Source organism: Epinephelus fuscoguttatus, linkage group LG3, assembly GCF_011397635.1.
Source record: "Epinephelus fuscoguttatus linkage group LG3, E.fuscoguttatus.final_Chr_v1".
NCBI classification, from domain to species: domain Eukaryota; kingdom Metazoa; phylum Chordata; class Actinopteri; order Perciformes; family Serranidae; genus Epinephelus; species Epinephelus fuscoguttatus.
Genome location: NC_064754.1, coordinates 29,931,481 through 29,953,145, shown reverse-complemented (window position 1 = coordinate 29,953,145; position 21,665 = coordinate 29,931,481). Strand labels below are relative to the sequence as shown.

At 39.5% G+C, this 21,665-nt stretch overlaps 1 protein-coding gene across 1 annotated transcript; it reads right to left on the bottom strand.

Annotated features, from left to right (window-relative positions):
- Positions 1-7,910: 7,910 nt before the first annotated feature.
- pycr1b (pyrroline-5-carboxylate reductase 1b) lies at positions 7,911-17,761 on the bottom strand. The gene is made up of 9 exons (XM_049572047.1): positions 17,604-17,761; positions 16,827-16,920; positions 15,047-15,117; positions 14,636-14,815; positions 14,186-14,293; positions 13,902-14,015; positions 12,127-12,219; positions 10,952-11,115; positions 7,911-9,263 (listed from the first exon to the last, which is right to left on the bottom strand). The coding sequence occupies exons 2-9, from the start codon at positions 16,891-16,893 to the stop codon at positions 9,086-9,088; spliced, it is 975 nt and encodes a 324-aa protein (XP_049428004.1). The 5' UTR covers positions 16,894-16,920; positions 17,604-17,761; the 3' UTR covers positions 7,911-9,085.
- Positions 17,762-21,665: the final 3,904 nt, after the last annotated feature.

The window sequence follows — 21,665 nt, the reverse complement described above, 5'->3', positions numbered from 1 at the left end:
AGCTATAATAAACTGCCAGAAAGTGGGGAAAAAGAGAAACAAAACTTAACTTACTCTGACACACACACAGAAATGTTGATTACTGATCCAAGACAGATTTACAATTTACTCTACAGGTCCTGTTTTTTAAAGCTGATGACCTTCTTTACAAAAAAAAAAAGATCTAACTGACACGTAGATTTATATCAGTGTTGTACTTCCTCTACAAAAGGACATGAAAAAGCAGTTTCAAAAGTGATGATTTCCTAATTCAGGTTCCAGAGAAAACATTTTTCACTTTCTAACCGTTTGTCTTGAGGCTGTGAGGTTGTAAAGAAATTCAGAATATGTGTTTTTGGTTTCATATGCAATACAAACTGATGCTGTTTGTTTGAATCAGTAACTGTTTTCTCTGTCTGGCCAAATCCCACTTTTCCCAATCTGTTTTTAGTTCAGAAGCTAAATGAAAGCCATAAACCCCTATAAACCCGACATACATCATACACTATCCATCCTCAATTACAGTACAATTTAACAACAAAACTATTAGGACCATTGTACAGTAGTTTATCAATACTCCATTTCCATTCTGGGAAACTAATGACTTTCGATACAAGGCAAGAAAGCACTCAACCAATATTAGCAGCCTATTTCTGGATAATGCCACTCAGTTTATGAAAAATGGCTGGTGTTACATATTCAACAACCGTTATCTCTGCTCGGGCCTTCGCAGGCCTTTAAGAAATCAAAGTAAATCTCTGCCAGGCTGCTGAAAGTTGAGCTGCATTTTGAAACACCATTTAATTTGGTGTGGTATTTTTAATAAATGACTAATAATAATATTTAGCCCAGACGTAATCTTACAGCCTGTTAAGTCATTCTGAGGTGAGGTTAAGAATTGTGTTTTCAGGATTTTTCATCCAAAGGAGCTCCGGGTGTTTTATCAGCAAAGACTGGATAAGAGAGGAAGATGTGTTTCTTATTATTTTATGGGGAGACACCCATAACAACACTACTGATGAATGCAAGCTCTTGAGGAGAGGCAGCATGATGAGAATATACACCAATATAAATGCTTATTATACTATAGCACACACTGGGAGCAAGTAACTAAGTACATTTACTCATGTACATGTACTTCACTTGAGTATTTCAGGTTTATACCACTTTACACTATTAAGGTAAATATACATTTTACATCATTACAGCTTTATTCACTTGCTACTTTGGGGACTCAGATTATTAAAAGTGCTTCATGACATTCAGTTGAATTCAGTCTATTTTATTTATAAAACCCAATATCACAATTCACAATTTGCCTCACAGGGCTTTACAGCATACGACATCCCTCTGTCCTTGGACCCTCACAGTGGATAAGGAAAAAACCCTTTTAATGGTGGAAAAAAAATGGTGGAAATATCAGGAAGAGCAATGGAGGAGGGATCCCTCCTCCAGCACCGACAGAGGCACAATAAATGTTGGGTGTACAGAACAAATCAACATAATAAACTAAGAGTAATGCATATGACAAAATGATACACAGCGAGAGATGTACAGCGACAACAATAAAAACAATAACATAATAATCATAATAGAAATAATCTGTAGTAATAGTAGTATATGGTAGTAGCCTATGAATTTTATATGCATATATTAATACATGATAGTATATGTATGTCACAATATTAGTTATAAGGTTATAATAATGGTAGAGGTATGACAAATAATAATAATAGCAGCAATAGTAGGCATGAGGCAGGAACACGGCAGCAGCGCAACTACAACTCACAATCCAGGCGCAACTGCTATCCGTGGACACACAAGGGAGCACAAAAGCTCAGGGGGAGAAGGCTGAGTCTGTAGCATTAATGGGACATGGATGTTTGCAAATGGAGAGAGAAGCTTGGTTATCACAGGAAGTCCGCCCGCAGACTAGACCTATGTCAGCCTAACTAGGGGCTGGTCCAATGCAAGCCTGAGCCAGCCCTAACTATCAGCTTTACCAAAGAGGAGAGTTTTAAGTCGACTCTTAAATGAGCATATTCTTGGTTCAGAGTCCAAGCCAGGATTGCCTGCACATGGCTCTCAACATGGAGGTGGCTGAGCCAGTGGCTAGCAGCAGGCTGCTCTCATGCAATATTCGTACATTTTCCTACTTAAAGTAATGCACCAAAATTCATACAAATTCCACATAATGATAAGCCAGTAATTTGTGAATAACCCAGGTATTATGGAAGGCTGTGATCATGTGACTGATGTACTGAAGGGAGTAAAGAAGGAGGGTGGGTGCCATGCTTCCACAATGACACAATTTTGCCACTGAGGGTTGGGATGGCATTATCAGCAGCTGTATGAGTGCAGTGCAGAGCAGTGGCGATTAGCTAGCGAGTGGAATACACACACACAGGGACTCACTTGCACGCGCAACTGGCACAACTACCACAAGAAAAAACAGAGAGGCTCAGATGACAACAAATGCAGAGGGAGCATGACTTCATTCTCTGGCCAGGATGGCATTACTCCACTATATCTCTAGCAGTTTGTGCTATATTAATGTTCTTAATGTTGTATACAGCACCTTTAATACAGAATATTATCGCAATATATTATTATAGATAGAAATAGACCATTCTGCATAATGAGCACTTTAACTTGCAGAATTTTCACTTGTAACAGATAGGGGTGGGAATCACTAGAAGATCCATGATACAATATATCCAAGATACTTAAGTCACGATATAATATTACTGCGATTTTAAATATGTTGTGATAAGCTGAGTATTGCGATAAAATATATTGGAATTTATTACATTTTTTCAAATATAAATTAAATCCCCAAAGGAAAACTTTGTCGACATCTGTTTTATCTAATAACACACTGGCACTAGGAACCCCTGAAGAACTTTTGATGTGGGCGGGTCGTCCACCAATCGGAAGATCAGTGGTTCGATCCCTGGCCCCTCCAGTCTACATGTCCAAGTACCCTTGAGCAAGATACTCAACCCCAAATTGCTCCCAATGGCTGTTCATCAGGAGTGTGTGAGTGTGTTCAAAACTGAGTAGCAGGTGGCACCTTGTATGGTAGCCTCGGCCACCAGTGTGTGAATGTGTATGAATGGGTGAATGTGACTCGTAGTGTAAAAAGTGCTTTGGGTGGTCGGATGACTAGAAGGGTGCTATACAAGTGCAGGTCCATTTACCATTCAACACAAACACAGTGGTGGGAAGTAAAATTTACTCAAGCGACGCACTTAAGTAAGATTTCAAGGTATTTTGGGGTATTTTGAGCTAAGTACTGTGGTTTTTACAGTACATTATATACTTGTAGTCCTCTACATTTCAGATGAAAATGTACTTTTTACTCAAGTACATTTAACTAACAGCTATATTTACACATTAATTTGTAGATTTGAGGAAGAAATTTTCATTCCAAGCCTCTATCAGTTCATAAAATATAGTACTTTTTTTAGACATGAAACTACTGAACAACAGTATGTAAAGTAGTTCACCTTGAATAGATACCACAATAACATGCTGCTTTCATGCAAATGCATCACTAATAACAATCAAACAATCAAATATATGTACAAGATCTGAATATGAGGCCAAACAATATTCGCCCGCTGCTACACACCTCTGTGCACATCTGACTCCCAGATAAGCATCAGCAGATCAAAGTGTGTGTTCCCAGGGATCCTCTGTACATTGCAAGTTGGCAGGAGAGGGAAGCCCATACTGCAGATTCACTGACTGTGTGGTAACTGTCAGAGCTTCCCCTTTCTGCGACCGTTTCACCAGACAGCTGCACCTAACTGATACTGTATCAGCCCGCAGATCATAGCTTTGTATGGGTCTCACACACACACACACACACACACACACACAAACACTACTGACAAAACAGCGTTGCACAAGCGGTGAGTATGGAAGAATTGACTGCCCACAAAAACCTCTTTCCTAGCTTGTCTCTCTAAATTTTTCATTTTAGAAGGGATTAGGTGGCTGTTTGGCGGTGGTGCTGATGGAGCAGAATAAGAAAGAAAAAGCCCTTCCATCTATTCACTCATCTTTGTTTCTGGCACTCCCGCTGGCCTTGATACGATATGCAAACAACCATGTTACTGCAAAGGTCAGTGATTACATTGATTGAATGGAGATGACAGGTAGCATCTGGCCTACCTGTGGATAGAAATCCCATGCTGGGCTGTGGCGAGCACACACACACACACACACACACACACACACACACACACACACACACACACACACACACACACACACACACACACACACACACACAGTCCAAACTTTCCACTCAGGATTATCTGCCATTGAACTGCCATCTTAGCCCCTCTGCCGGTGTCAAGATGATTGACACAAGGCACATCCTCTTCACCTTAGGTGGAAGAGAGGTGCTCAAAGCTGCCTGACCGATGAAAGGTAACAGAAGTCTAATAATGAGAGGCAAATGGAAGTCTCTCCAGGAATGGCTAATCTTAACGGACAGAGGCAAGAGCATGCGGAGAATAACCTTTCACAATAAAAGAGGGATTACCGAGACACTTCAGCGGCGGAGGAAAAACCATTGCACGCACAAATAAACAGCCCGAGTGCACTAAGAGCATGCGGGACGCAATTTAATCAAGGGACACTGGTGTGTGTATTAGTTTAAGGAAAATAAACTAATCCTACAACAGCTACAAATTGTTCAATTATAATGAGGACATGGCTCTTCACAAACCATCACTTTCCTTCCATCATTTTTACTTCGCCATTATGCACCTGTGTGTTGCCTGAATAGACCCACAGGCCTATCTCATTCCCGCACAAAGTGGCATCTGTTAATCCAAAATGTAGCAGCCTGGAGCGTAGGAATGGGCCCAAATATCTAGACTTGAGTACCTCACAGACTTCAAGTCTGCTGCAGCTACCACAATCTCATAACATACCCAAATGTAACTGCACTTCTGTCCTCTACTATCACACCAACTCAGGACTCATTGATATTTAGTTTCTAAGCTCGCAGCACCGAGTGGTGGAAGTAACATTTATTCATGTACTGCACTGAAGCATATCATCCAGGTACTTGTATTTTACATGAGAATTTAAGATTAAGATTTCACATAAAAGACAGACTACAGCAATCTTATATTATAATGAAGGTGGTCACTGCTAGCTGCATGACTAAATATTGCTGCCTTCTGAATGCACTGTATTGTGTATTTTGTGTTGCTATTGATGTTGTTGTCCTGTCCGTGTTGGATACAGTTATTTGACCCTGTCTTGGCCAGGTCTCACTTGTTAAAGAGGTTTTAATCTCAGTGTGACTTCCTAGTTATTAAAGATATACTATGCAGGGACAAAAGCAATGTAGAGATTAATACAGAAATAATCCAATTATCACTTATACCCAACCAGAAGTGTGTGGTGACATGGTTTTCTATAGAGACTCTGTCCTCTGCCTGTATTTTCTGATTTTCCATGTCCCCCTACAGAGCTCAGGTGAGGTCACAGCTTTATAAAAAGGCAGCAACCAGGAGACAGACTGTAAACAACAGGCATCAAAAGACACAGCGCTGAAAAAACGATATATAGCCAGGCGAAATACACAGTGCGAGTGAATCTGGGATTGGCTTTTATATTAAATTTGGCTGGCTTGCATGTTCACAAACGCTAAGCTCCTCTCCTTCATTGTAAACCTTTAAATAAAGGTTATAGTGTATAAAATACAATACAAGCATGCAAAGATTAAACCAGTGTTTCCTTATCGTTTTTGCTTGTAACCTCTTGCAAAAACTGTTTTGTGAGCATCTCCACTAAAGCCTCATGATGTCTCTAAATGTCATTTAACTCTCTGAAACCTGGAGCTACATCACTTTTCTTGTGCTGCTTTCAGATGCCTTTTGGAAGTCTTCAAACCTTTGGACCCTGAGCAAATTGTGATTTCTTTCAAAAACATGGGGAAAATGGCAATGAGCAACTTGGTAAGAAATGTTCCACACATTTAAACAAGAAAATTGGAGAATTATTTAAAAACAAAAACTTAAGGAAAAGAAAAAAGCTAAAGAAAACTATATTCAGAGTTATTATTACATTTTAAAATTATGTTGGATAATAATTTTGATTTTTAAGCAGGCAGTTTTCTTGTTTGTATGTTTTGACTTTTCTTTTCTCTTTAAATATTCTCTTTACTAATTCATTGCAATTTTTGGGGGTAATTTCTTCTTACTCGCTGCCTTCGCCCCATGTTTTTAAAAGAAATCAAGCCAATTTACTCAGGTTTTAAAGGGTTAAACCCCTCAAGGCTCAGAGAGTTATTAAAAAAAATCCAAAGGAAAAAAAACTGATACAAATGTGTGAAACTGAACACCCTCTTCTCTCTCATTAATCATTTTAAGACCTCTCAGATTTATCTGGTGACCCTCTGGAGGGGTCTGACCCCTAGTTTGAATACCACTCGACTAAACTACCAAACTGTAAATAAATAAGATAAAATTCCACCTCAAGTACTTACAGCAACTAATTGTTACTTACACTGACTTACAAACACAACAGTATTAACAATCCAATAACATCAGTCACAGGGGACATTTTACTCCAGAATAAGTGCTAGGATCAATCTATAAGTGCATTTAGCTGATAATACTTCTGCACATTTTACTCAAGATATTAAATGCAGGACTTTTTTAATGGAGCATTTTTATATTGTGGCGTGGGTACTTTTATTTCAAGTACTTCACCCACACAATGACCATTTGTATATGAATTATTGATGCAATATTACCTTGAATCCATCAAGAAAACTTTTTCTCACGTCTCCACAGAAAATGTCAAACATTGAGTTATTAATTGACTGGGAATCACGTTTAATGATATAACTACTATATCTATACTATATCAAAATTTCATTTTACAAACTCTCATACAACTCCTAATATAATCCAAGTCTCATTTATACAGGCATATGCTTAGTACCTGCTAACCTCATGCATTTCACTACAATAACCTTGGCACTGGAGTCTGGCTTTGCAGAGAACATGGATAAGTTTCAATTTCAGTATTACACAGTAAGGTTTTAGCAAAATGCTTGTTTATGGGAAGTGCTGAGCATGACTGGATAAATGAGACTTAGATTATACTGCACGAGTTGTACGAGTTTTTTTGCTGTTGCTGAAAGGTTCCCTAATCAATCAGTAACTCAACTTCTTTGCAGTTTTCCATGGAGACATGACAAATTTAAGTTAACACAGCCTGACTAAGTGATTTACAAATGCTCATTTTGTGGGTGTAGTGCTCCTTTAAGTGAAGATTCTCCTTCCACCCCTGACAGCAGGCCCCCTTATGTTTCTTAACTTGTTAAGTAATAATTATGTCAACATCAACAGAACGGGAGAAGGCTGGATCTGCAGAGACATTCATGACCCCTCGCTCTGGTCATATGTCCTGCTGACAGAAAGCTTCTAAAATTGGACAGTGTTTCCTCTTTGCACCCCCAGACCAGTAAGGAAAAACACATTTACCTAACCTCCTATTATTTAGTATACACACAGACTTTGGGTGATCAGGAATGTGACTGGGAAGAGACTGAAGAGACAGTGGCATGCGTACAAAATAAGAATGCTGATGAATCACGTAACAGTAGCAGTACAGCTAATGCCAATAAGTGAGGTGGTGTGGTTATATTTGTGTTGTTGGGCCAGGGTCAATTTTAAGTCACTCTCAACTGGAAGCTATGTGAAGAGGGTAATTTGATCTTAGCTGGCATGTGTGATTTGGTCATGTGATCGTAGGGCGCCATCTGCAGGCCAGGGTGCATCTTAATTACTCAGTGATGAAGTCTGGTGAGCCCTAACTATACCATAAAATAAATGCATGGAGTGCAGAGTCAAACCAGACTCATATTCAACTCAGGGAGCTTTGAAACAAACGCATTTGATTCTGCTGCTTTAATATTGATATTTTGACCGTCACCAACTCAGTGGTTGATAATCCAAACAAAATACATAACATGCAAAATTATGGGGTTAAAAATATAACAAACGATACAAAATACACAAAAAGGACGGACTGATCTATATGAAAATATCTTCATATAATGTTGCTTCTTCATCTACACAAAGAAGCAACATTATATCTTCATATAATGTTGCTTCTTTGTGTAGATGAATTTTCAGGTAACAACATCACACTTTCTTAAGGAGAGAAAATGTAAAAGGTGCCTTTATATAATAAGACATCAAGAGTTACAAGATACCAGTTCAAGATTTGGGGTTTAAGACATGTGACGTCCTTCACAAACAGGAAGTGAAAAAAGAGATCTGAGCAAAAAGCATTTCTTTTAAAGCTTTGAATGACCTTTACTTGCAAGAAATACATACATACTGTGGGTCCAAAGGGTCGAAGGCACAGTGTTCTTAATGTGCTAGAAGAAACCCCATTATGACATTGCATGAAAGACCATAGTGTTCAAATACGACAATCAAAATAACCATACATAAAAGTTATTCTTTGTTTTGTTCAGTCTTTGTGAACAGTGTAATACTGTTGTCCAACATAAAATAATTATTAGCACAAAAAGAAGAAGGGTACAGGATGATTTACATTGTGGCTTCATTTTGTTTTACAAGATAGACATTAAAGACAAACATTAAGAGCTTGATGGTATCCCAGCAGCCATCTGTTGCCTGGTGTGTACCAGGATCCCATGATGGCCCGCTGGGTCATTACTGTTTTAGCAGCCTTAACAGCCTTAGATAGTCGAGAGCCCAAACAAACAGACAACAGATTGCAAATGCACTTTTGCTCTTCACTGTCTGTCTGGATTTGTGTATGTGTAGACAGTAATCCTGCATTACAACATAAGGCTATAACTGTGGGCAACACACCCAGAATGCACCTGTGCTTGTGTGTAATGTGTTGATGACACCAGCAGATCCACTGTCCGCATGTAACCCAAGTAGGAATAAATAATTTGGCATTTATGTGAAATGAAACGGATCTGATTTCGGATCAGTCCAGCTATATATGATGCATGTATGTCCATGTGTGTACACGTGTGTACACTCAAACCTGTGATGTGTTTGTGTGTGTGCCTGCCTCTGTGTACTCAGTTCTTCTTCTTGATCCCGGGGCCGCGATTGTTGAACAGGCTGAGCCCTGATTTGCCGTTCCCATTAGCCACTCCGCTGACTGTGACTCCGGGCTGCTGGAGCACCTTGTCCAGTGTTGTTTTCTTAATGGCTGCTGGAGAGATGCGCTCCTGGTCCGCCAGATACTGCAGCTCCCTGTGAGAGGAAGAGAACGCCTGGTGTTTAGATATACAATACAAACACAGGTGTGTGTGTGTGTGTGTCATATTTCCTTCAGTTCTAACACTACAAAGCATGAAGAGCAGCAGACTTTGATTTGTACTGGGCTCTGGATGGGTGTCCCATTAGGTTCATGGGCTGTCTGCTTCCAGATTTAAAATCAGACCAACATGGCGACTCCTTTAGAAACTTGGTCTTATATTACGAAAGCACCATAATGTGCTCCTGAAAACATCTACTTTGAGAAATAAGCCATGCAGTTCCTGATTCCATCTTTATTCTAGATCAACAATGGTTAGTTTAAAAGTTTTTCAGGAGTTTCAGAGGCTGCGAGTCACGGCGGACGCCCCTAATCTGCATTAAGTAACCTAGATTCTACTTTATGCACACAAGGAATGGACACCCTGTTTCTTGAAACGCAAAGCTGCGCGACCAGAATGCACTGCACAGCTGCTTACATACAATTAATGGGAAGCGTGGAAATGACGTCTCCTGTGGACCTGTACCATAACAGGGTCAAGAGCGAACTGCATTCCTGAAATATTCATGTTTGTTTTTGTATAAAGAATAATTTCTATATAATGCCTCTGCAGCAGGTGTTGATGGTCTTGACAGTGGAATACAGAAATATAACGTTTTCAAATTTTGTGCCACATTAGTTGGTGATTGATTTATTGACTTGTCAGAAAATTAATGGTCAACATTTCTCAATGTGGCGTGTCTGGCAAAATCCCAAAGATGGCTTCATCTTCTTAAAGGTCTTCACTACATTTAATATCATTATAAACTGAATGAGACGTTTCTTTGGCTCGAGAACTTTGTGATGGACAATTGCCATCATCTTAATATTTTACAGACTAAATGATTAATCAACTGACAAAAATATTAAGCAGATTTATAAATAAAAATAATTCACAACATCTTGACAACTTAGGGGAAATTTTGGGGCGAAAAACAGCAAAAGGTGAGACAAGGCTGAGATCTGGTCTTGCTGTTGGTTTAGATGTGTGATTTGAAGGGATGCACTGATTTATCAGCTGATATTCGCCTTGTTGACTGCCATCGGCAAATAAGATGTTCACCGATGGTAGTGGCTGATGTCTTCTTTGTTGTGTCAGTCTAAAAAGCAGGGCTCCATCCCGGGAAGAATTGAAAATGTTTCTGGGATGAACTGAGATCTTCCCCGGGACACCTTCGAGATGAAAGGACGTAGTAAAATCGCTATCTAAACATCAGGCGACGCACCCTATTTTTTACTCTGATAGTTCTTCATGTGAACAACGAATCTGTGTTAAAAATCAGCAGGAGGATAACTGGTTAGCATTAGCTCTAAGCAGCTGGTGGCTGGAACTCACAACTAAGGGAGGCTGCACTGAGTTACATTATGATGCGTTCAAGCTCCATTCAGTAAAAATGAGTATTGGTCAAAGGTGAATCATAATGTTCTCATGAAGTGTTCATACTTTCATATGATTGAACTTGTGCTCATTCAAAGGTAGAGTAACAAAGGACTGAATGACTTTACTTTACTTTAACTACAACCAAAAACTACTCACAATCAGCCAAATTGTTGTTTTAATCATCAGTATTGGCTCGGTATTTCATAATCGGGGCACAATGAGTGCATCCTTTTTGATTTGTATTTGCAGGCGTGACAGTCTCACCGTGTCCTGATGCATGAAGCCTCCACTGCATTGATCAGGAGGCTGCGGAAGCCGCCGCTCTCCATGACGTGCAGGGCGTGGATGGTGGCGCCCCCTGGTGAGCACACGTTGTCCTTCAGCTGGCCGGGGTGCTGCTCCGAGTCCAGCAGCATCCTCGCTGCTCCCTGACGAAAAACATGAACATGACAGAGAGCTTAAGAAGCGGAGGGAGACGAGGATTTATATGAAGGTCATTGTATTGTTAACTTCTTCTTAGCTGTGGAGTGCTGACGCATCCTCAGCGACAAAAATGCTTTTGTCATCATCATAACGTGAGAGATTCACATGTGCATTGTACTGTAGAATCAATCACAAATAAAGTCCATCTAAGAAATTAAATCTAATCTGACGTACACAAGATTTGAATTTTTTCTTTGGAGAAAGATTTTCCAGGCAGCTTGTTGGCTTACAATAGGCGAGTATGACTATGCAGCCACAGTGCCTTTGGAGAGTGTTTCCTGGAGACAAATGTACAAACAAGAGGAGACACTCAGACCAAGAGCATTTACTGTCTACAACAAATAACAACATCTGAAGAGACTCGTGCAGGAAAAAAAAGGGACAAAACAGAACATTGCTCATAAAAATGCAGAAAGGAGCTGAACACACTGAGCAGAAGACGGAGCCTGAAGCAGCTGCCACGACTGCAAAAACAGTTTGAAGTTAATCGTTTCCAGCAATCTATTTTGACAAATTGCCAAATTGCGATCAAAACAGTGTCAGCGTTAACAAATTCAAGCAATATCTATTTTTATTAATCAGGTTGAAAACAGCAGCAATTAGAAATTTCTGCTTTCACCAATCACCTGTGTTGACCCTGCAGAAAACAGCTACGTGTTGAAAACTGATCTTTTTCATCTTTTTTCTTTGTCAGAATATCACACTGAGTTTTATATTTCCAGAGTTTCATCATTTTTAGTGACTTAAGTCAGCAGTTTCAAGACAGTAGGAATATCTGGTGCACTGAAAGCAGCAACTCAATCTCACTGCATTTTCTGTCTTCAGAAACAGATGACCAATAGATCACGGAGGCTTAATATTGAGAACAGGCGCAGTGAAAGAGACACAAATATCACACACACACACACATACACACACACACACACACACACACACACACACTAAACACAACTGACCAACAAGGCCTGAGCTCCAAGTCTGACAGCCAGTCGTCTGGGCAGACCCATCTTCACTCCCCCATCTGCAAGAGCATCAAGGGCTGTGAACGCCTGTTTACAGACAAACACACACAGTTAAATGTTTTTGCATTTATGCAGTAATGTCATCACATCTTTATCAAGTGTAGAGACTGAGGCTGGGCAAAATATTGATCATATATCGATATATTATGAAATTAGATATCGTCTTAGATTTTGGATGGCGTAATATTGTAGGTGTTGTCTTTTCTTGGTTTTAAAGGTTGCATTACAGTAAAGTAATGAAATTTTATTAACTGAGCCTGATCAACCTGACTGTTGTATTGTTTGCCTTAGCTCACTTAGTCATTATATCCACATTACTGATGATTATTTAGTAGAAATCTCATTGTATTGATATTTTGTGGAAGCACCAATAGTCAATCCTACAGTATCATCACAATATCAATATGGATGTATTCCATTTTCTCAGTATCGTCCAGCCCTCGTACAGACTTTATATACAAACCAACAATCTGATTTATCAAGAATTTGAGTCAACAGATTAATGATTTGTTCAGCTTTCTTTGCTTCTTTCTCATTCTTCAGCCTCTAGTCTGCATAGAACAACAAGTTGACTCTTTAACATTGATATCCCCTTAATTTAAAGTTACCTCACCACCTCCTCACAGTTAGGACGGGCAAACTAGTGCTCAAACATCTTCAAGCCTACATTTAAAAATACCTGTTTAAAACCGCAAGCTCTATGCAGACAGCAGATAACCCACAGACACAATTCTTAATTTCCTCAACCACTACACACCTTTGCCTGCTAAGCAGGCATGTGACGTGACCATTTTATAAAGCAGGAGTGATCGAGATTTGGAAAAACAAGCATGGCAATACAAGCAATTACCACAGCTGGGCTCCCTCGTGTGTTTTCTAAAGGAGACATTCAATAGAGGAAAAATCAAAAAAATAAAAAAACAAAAAAAATACAAAAAGAAAGAAAACACACATCCTGGCATGCATTTGACCTCTTCTTCTGCCACTGTTTCCTTTGTGTCTAGACCTCCAGCCTTGAAACATCTAAAAAAAAAATATCACCAGCCACTGAAAGACACAGTGAGCATGCAGAAGCTTTTAACAGTCAGCACTGACTGCAGTATATATAGTCAAAATTATCTGCATTTCAGTAATTCATCAAGTGAAACTACTTAATACTTGCTGCTTACAGCTGTGAAGATTTGATTACTTTTCTCTGTATCTTATTATGAATTGAATAAATAGAGTTTTTGACTTTATCAAATAACACTATCACTTTGAGGCTTTGTTTACTCGCTGTTTTCATTATTTTTTCTGCCAATTTATAGACTACATAATTTATCAAAAAAATAAGATAATAAAAATACATAATCATTGGTTTAAGCTCTATAGCTGTGAAGCCTGACAGCTGAAGATATAGATAACTAATGACAACCAGTCTTCCAAAAACACAGCACATCAGATCGTTCCAACATCATTTCAGAATAAGTCTCAGTAGCTCTCTGAGTGCAAAAAGAAGTTTGGAGAAAATTTGAGTAATGAATCCTTTGACTGTTAACATAAAGTTGAAATCACCAACATTGCAGCAGACTCCTGTCTAGGCTATTTTGGGATAAAGGATTACACAGATTATTTCCTCCATACCAGACCACACAGTGATGGCAGCCTCTTACACACCTTGCCTCACATACACTGCTTTGTGACAAACACACATCTCTGAAGTTACTCACGTAGGCCGGTCCGCTGCCACTCAGCCCGGTTACAGCATCGATGAGGTCCTCCTCCACCTCTGTGCAGAAACCCACGCTGGCCATCAGCTGCTCCAGTAACTTGCCATCCTCCACCTGAAAGAAGGTGGACAACATGCTGGAAATGACGTGGAAGAATGATTCAAAGCTAAACGTCTGGTTCAACCTTTCTGCGCTGCTTTTGATACTTTTATCTGAGACACAGGGCAAAACCTGAAACCCCAAAAAAACATTTGACTCTTGTATCTACAGTTCGTCCACTTTACCTCTGCATGTGTCCCAGTGGCGTACACTGTAGCTCCCTCTCTCACCACCACTGGAGTATTAGTCATACACCTCATGACTTTAGGAGCTGTACGGTACTGAAGCAGCTTCTGTGAAATTACAAGAATGGAAATACAGGAAAGGTGTGTGGAGGTGGCAGGATGTAAAACAGTTTCCTTTACACGCTTGGGAGCATGCCAAAACACTTTGATTAAAATTAATTTGAGATAGGGTGGGATGAAGAGAGAGAAGACAAATAATAAGACAGAAAGGCTTGAGGAGAAGACAGAGGTGTGGCTGGTTTGACAAAAAATTATTTTGTACACCACAGGCAGGCTGAAACAACACCACAAAGTGCGCACTACATATAGAGTCATCTAAAGCTTGTGAAACTTCATCAGATCAATAAATCTAGGTTACAGAGCAAGACAGAGATAGTGATAAAGGCTAACCTTCTCTATGGAGCTGATGGTGACACCTGCCGCACAGGAGACTATGAGATGACGGTCCTCAATGTCTGGCCCAATCTCATCCAGAACAAAGGGGATGATGTGGGGTTTCACAGCCAGGAAGAGCACATCACTCTTACTGACCGTCTCTTTGTTGCTAGTTGTCAGGTTCACCCCCATTTTCTACAGAAGAAGAAGAAGAAATGAAAACCAAAGATGCTGAACAGAGAAAGGGTGTTCAGAGAAATGGGGAAATAACAGAGAAGGAGGCAAACAGGTGTTGTTACAGCAACATGCACACATTATAACCTCTTAGACAAGCCCACTCTTGCACACATGCGCGCTTGCACCGTGTTTCTGTTTCTCTTCCCAATTCCACACACCACATAATGAAGCAGAAACATGTCTTCTCACCCTCAGCCCCGTCACAGTGGGCAGATCTGTGTCTGGGGAGCTGGCTGTAATCCTGTGTGTAGCAATCACACCTGGGGAGGGAGACAGGAGGAAGTGGAGAGTGAGCTATGAGGATGTAAGATGAGATAGGAAATGACAACTGTAAGATAAGACCTTATGGATCCCCAGAGGGAAAATTCACATGTCTCAGCAGCACATGAAAGTCAGCTTTATTTATTTATATAACACATTTCATACAGACTAAAACAGCCCAAAGGGGAAACAGATAAAGGACTACCCAAAACATGCAATAAAATATATTTTAAAAAAGTACATTATCAAGAGATGCATCCATCAATAAGATGGCATTCACCGACAGCAGTAGCCAATTATTTCCCATTGCTTCACATCTATTTTGTACAGGCTAAAAAGCAGAACTCGAAACAAACATCGCCCCGTCTTCCTGGAGTCAATATAAATGTGTGTGGGATGAACAGTGATCGTTCAGGGGATGCCATCGGGACGAAAGGATGCAGTAAACTCACCATCTTCACATCAAGAGACGCACCTCATTGCTTCCCTGATAATGTTACATTATGAACAACAAATCTATGTTGACATCAGCAAAAGGAGAGCTAGTAAATGCACCTGTTGGTAGCTGCAACTAACAGCTAACAGAGGTTGCACTGAGTTACACAATGATGCCTTCAAACTCTATACAGTAAAATTTAGTATTAGGCGATGTATTCAAATTTAATCTTTTAAAATGTTGTTTTTGGCCAGAAACTTGAATAAATACAGTTGTTTTTGAAGGAGAAGTTTGTTGGTGTTTTCACAGCAATATAATATATATTAGAGAGGGAAGTATATATTATGTATATGGTAATAAGGTTTTTGAAACAGTTGTTTATTTTTTGTTTTTTTACAAATGTTTTTCAGGAGAAAGGTGCTTTTAAAGGTTGTTTCATACATTTATGTGACTGAATTTGTGCTTATTCATAGGTAGTGTAATGAAGGGCTGAATGACTTTAAAACAGTTCATTTTTTTATAATGAAGATTTCTTTATAGCATTGGTATCGGTTATCGGCCAAATTGTTACTTTAATTATAAAGGGGTTGTTTGGAGAGTTTTTCCCTATCCGCTGAGAGGGTCCAAGGGACAGAGGGATGTTGTATGCTGTAAAGCCCTCTGAGGCAAATTGTGATTTGTGATATTGGGCTTTATAAATAAAATTGATTGATTGATTGATTGAATTAATTACAATAATAAGGCCTTATACATGTGCACAGGTTTGCAAAAAAAGTAGTGAGTCAACTCCGCAGGACTTATTAAGGTAGATATGCGTGTGTATGTATGTATAGTGTATGTGTAGCTGTGACTGCATTTTTGTCCTTATCCAACCGCAGATTAGTTAGTATAGATATATGATTTAAATGTAAATTTAAGACCTATCTTTTTAATCTGGCTTTTAATGTGGAGTAATATTACAGTCTTGGTTTTAAGCATTAACCATTGGTTGTTACCTTCTTTTGTCTCTCCTGTTTATTTCTAATTCTATTTTATTTATTTATTTACTCTATGGAGTTTTAATAATCTTTTTCTTTAGTTTGTTCTGTTTTGGTTGGTTTCCTTTTCTTAATATTTTATTGTCTTGTGCCCCAGTCATTCCAGTTTTGCCATGTGAAGCACTTTTGCCTGCATGTTCACATCAAAGGTGCTGTATAAATAAAGTTGAGTTGATATCAGTTAACTTGGATTGAGAGCAAGGCAAATATTGCACAATGAAGAAAGTGGTCTCACCTGCAGCCGTGAACCCTTTCACCAGTGCATGAGCCAGCTGGCCCGCTCCAATGAACCCAACACTCATCCTGTGAGATGATGTGGCGTCTCTGACCTGTAAAAACAGTGAGGAAGCTGCTGCTGACCATCATCTATTTCAACTGACCACATTATGAACAAACCTCCCAAACACTGTCACTTACAATATGCCTTTCAAATTTTACTTTTGACTAATTGTGGATCAAGTTTTAACTTATTGAAAAGCAGAGACAGGCTTTGGTGATGATGAAACCTGGAGTAAAATCCTGGAGCAGGTCCATGGAGAGTGAATGATGAAACACCATCTCTGACACTTGGCAGTGTACATGGGTGTTTTTTTACTGGGATATGGGCACATTCACAGATTTAAGCTCCACATTCAGTTTAATTTGCAGGAAACAAAACCACTTTCTGAACTCACTATATCAGTCTTTAGCTCCATCAAGTGTCATCTGCTAACATCTTTAGTTCTAATACTTTGATTTACAACTGAGTTTTTAACGTTATCGTTCAACATCACTGTTAACACTGTTTCACTATGAAGTTTACCTTGTGGTACTGTCTAATGTTTGCTTACAAGACGTTAGTGTATCCAGTGCTAACGTTACCGCTCCAGTTGATGCTGAGGGATGTTAGCATTACCTCGCTAACTGATGAGCGCCTCTTCTATGCTAGCCGCTATGTTAGCTAGGTAGTTAGCTTTCACAACCAGAAATGAATGAGAAATACGACAAATTCATACAACACGGAGATAGTTACCGTTACTTAAATGTCCCAGCTGAGGTTACACAGTTAGCAGGTGTAAGTTGACGACGTGACGGTTCTGTCCCGGCGTCAGAAAAAAAGAGAAATTATTACTTTTTGTGTCAACGTGGCTTCCTCTTTACTCAACCCCCATGAGCGCCATAACTGTAACGGGCAGCGAAACTGACCAATCACGAAAGAGACACGCTAAGCTTCTGGCCAATGAGGAACTATATCGCACAATTTGGGCGGGGTTTACAGTCAGCCACGCCCAGTTACATCAGTCTGCCTGATGGTGAAGCTCCCAGGATAAATAGGTCAGATACATAGGAGCCCTGGCTGCAAAGTAGGTTATGTTTATGTTGGTCAAAGCCTCAAAGCCTGTCAGTTTCCATTGCGACCATTCATGACTGATTTAACACAGACACACTGGACTTTTAATGTGTGAGTGGAAAGGAAAGAGCTAATTGTAGCATGCTGTACTGAGACAATAAAAGTATGCAGTTCCTTCAGTCTTAAATGAAAACTGTCTGTTAATACAAATTCCTTTCATGGTGTGGGTCATGTTTGCACAACATAAAAATACACACCACCCAGACCTGTTTTAAAATGAATCATCAGCGATGGCAGGGCTCCACCTGGGATTCACGCCTGGGTTATATGAGATGCTGTTCTTATTAAGTTTACCCAAGGGCAATGGAGTCAACATTGCTGGGGAATGAAATCTGCCAGGGGGTCTGGAGGGTCCCTGCCCCTCTGGAAAAAAATAAAAATGTGAAAACTCATTTCCCATTATATTACAGGCTATTATACAAAAGCAAGTACAGTCATACAGTCTGCTATACAAATTTGCAGTAAATGAAAGCAGCTGCTGAATTACACAACACAACATAAATATTTTTATTTATTTATTTATTTATTTATTTTTATTTCATTCATTGAAAAAAAGAAAAAAAACCCAATACAATATAACACAACATTCCCAAATCTGAATGAAAGGGAGCAGACAGAAAGAAGAATAATCTTATTTAAATAACACTTAATGTGGACTATTTGACAAATATGATGTAATAATAGACATTAATATTAGTTGACTACAACCATGAGCACTGCTGTTGGTCGCTGGCAAGCCCCAAGGAATGCTGATTATTTTTCACAGTGGCTACTCAATGGTATCTCAGCAAAAAACATCCCCTGTGGCACAAAAAGCATTTTCCCCGTAGGCCATCATTTTAAAAGAGACATCTGTAAACCTGTTGACAGGACACTTAGAACTGCATAAAACCTCAATTATGACTCTTTATATTATGAATTTCTGATCCATGAAGGTTTCCCATTTATAAAGCTTTCCTTGAGCCAAGAAAAGCAATTAAAAAATTTCTGATGTCATTCACAATGTTAGGTCTCTGGGAACTCACGGAGACTGCGAATATTGTGGGCTGCATATCACAGAAGTTAACCTGGAGGCTAGAAACTGTTTTTGGCATATGTGCCATGCGAGCAACTCCACTGGACTGAAAAGGAGCCATCTTGGGACCTGGTGTCTGAGTATCATTCTAAATCTATGGTCACTGGATGACTGTCTCATTAACTGGATGTAACTTAGCTGATTAGGCCAGTTTTTACCCAAAACAGGGCGACAGTGGCTCAGTCCATAGGGACTTGGGTTGGGAACCGGAGGGTCGCCTGTTCAAGTCCCTGTCCTGACCAAAATATGGAGCATGGACTGGTAGCTGGAGAGGTGCCAGTTCACCTCCTGGGCACTGCCGAGGTGCCCCTGAGCAAGGCACCGAACCCCCTAACCGCTCGGAGCGCCTGTCATGGGCAGCCCACTCTGATGTCTCTCTACTTAGTGCATGTATAGGCTCAGTTTGTGCATGTGTGTGTTCGGACCTGTGTGTAATTGACAAACAGAGTGAAAAATTGAATTTCCCCTCTGGGATTAATAAAGTATATAAAATTAAATTAATTAAAATTAAAACATTTGTTTCCACTCCATGTCATTACTGACACTTTTTTAAATGCACAATTTTATGTATTTCCAAGATTACAGCTCCAGTGCAAACAGATGTATCGATGTTAACATTACCTTTTCATGCATGTCCTGAGTGAAGTGTTATTACTTGCTTGGTGTTGTGATAGTAAGTTTCTCATCAGCAACTGATGCAAACAATGGATCCAACTATGCAAAGCCTGAGAGTGGAATATGCTTAGATTGTATGGGCTGTTTGCTTGCTAATGTACAGTATATACTGACAGGAATTTCGTATAACACTGAGAAGATATGATGCATAAACATATAATTTTTTTTTTACATTTTACAAACACTATCACAACTGATACTGATATAGCCTACCTAAGACTCATATTACATCCTAGGTTTCTAGTTTTTAATACATTTGAAAGTTACGAAAAAGAGAGACAGTACAGTGTTAGACATTGATTGTACCCACACACAGCTGTAAAGCAACAGCTTCTGCTGGGGTCCGGCAATACCAGTTGCACAAAGGCATGGCAGTGCAAGGCAGCTGTATTTGTATAGCACATTTCATACACAAGGGCAATTCAAAGTGCCTTAGAATATAAAACATAATAAAAATACAGAAAAGAGTAAAGAGAAAAAAAAGATGTAAAAGGTAAAAAGAATTACGAATAGCAAAAGGGCAGACAGGAGGTGCAAAGATAAAAAGATTCCTTAAAATGATTTAAAATTGAGTTTAAAATTAAGGTTGCAGTCATTACAGGGTAGAGTAGGCAGTGTAAAAAAGGAATGTTTTTGGCTTTGACTTAAAAGTTGTCGGGGCTTGTCTAACATCATCTGGGAGGTTATTCCAGGTTTGTGCTGCATGATAACGAAATGCTGCTTCACCATGTTTTGTCCTGACTCTGGGGACGGTCAGATGTCCACAGGGTCGTAGGAGGTTCATATGTCACAAGCATGTCTGAGATATACGAGACATAAGAGATATAGATACACAAACTACACACAGAACAGCAAATGTGATTATTTTTAACTTTTACCAATAAACTGGGGGGACAGTTTGAGCATGTTTGAGTACTGGGGGGCGGGGGGGAATAACTGCCTTGAGTTTACCTGATGAAGGCATGATGCTGATGCTTCACAGCTACAGTACATCTTTGAAGAAGCCTGCAGCTAACAATTATTTTCACTAGCGATTAGTCTGCTGAATATTTGATCAATTAATCGATTATTGCTTTGTGTTTAAAATGTCAGAAAATAGTGAAATAATATCCATCACACATTTTTTTTTTCTGACTTAAAAGTGACATCTTTACATGGCATGTTTTGACACTCACATTCAGTTTACTGTCATATAAGATAAGATAATATAAGATATAGCTTATTGTCCCAAAGGAAATTTGTCATTGATACATGTGTTCCCTGCCGTTAAACGATACAAAAAAGTTATACGTACAGTTCCTACATCTAAACAGTCCATACACAGAGCTGTTGCTATTCACAATCCCACACACTCAGTACCAACAGTACATGTACAGACTGCCATCAGCCAACAAAGTGCACGCTGCCCATTGCACCACACATCTGTTTTACATATACATACACATGCATACTTACATGCACATACTGTACATACCTACACATACGCATACTATGGTATCCAGCAACAGTTAGCTTCCCATTTAAGGCTTTAATGTATGTTTGGGTGGGGGAGGCCCCCTGTGTGGAGTTTGCATGCTCTCCCTGTGTTATTGTGGGTTTTCTCCGGGTACTCCGGCTTCCTCCCACAGCCCAAAGACATGCAGGTTAATTGGTGTACAGGGTGTACCTCTCACCCAAAGTCAGCGATAGGCTCCACCCTCCCACCAATGTCATGTTTGCTATAGTGTTTGCACAACAGTAATCTCTGTTGTTATAGCAATAATTGAGCGCTTTAAAATGGTTTTATGGCTTTTCTAGTAAAATACTGTAAAACATTTCAGATGTGATATATATATGTGCAGTTTTTCTGATACAACAGACATCACTGCCTCTTATTTGTGATTTTTGCACTGGAGACATCACGTCACCTTTTCACATGCCAAGAGAAAAGTCTC

Excerpts from the sequence above, each read along its gene's own strand:
- pycr1b (XM_049572047.1), bottom strand. The coding sequence starts at position 16,893 with ATGAGTGTTGGGTTCATTGGAGCGGGCCAGCTGGCTCATGCACTGGTG. Across the intron at positions 15,118-16,826 it reads GAAAGGGTTCACGGCTGCAG|GTGTGATTGCTACACACAGG; the intron begins GTGAGACCACTT and ends CTCCCTCCCCAG. Across the intron at positions 9,264-10,951 it reads GCTTCATGCATCAGGACACG|GGAGCTGCAGTATCTGGCGG; the intron begins GTGAGACTGTCA and ends TTCCTCTCACAG.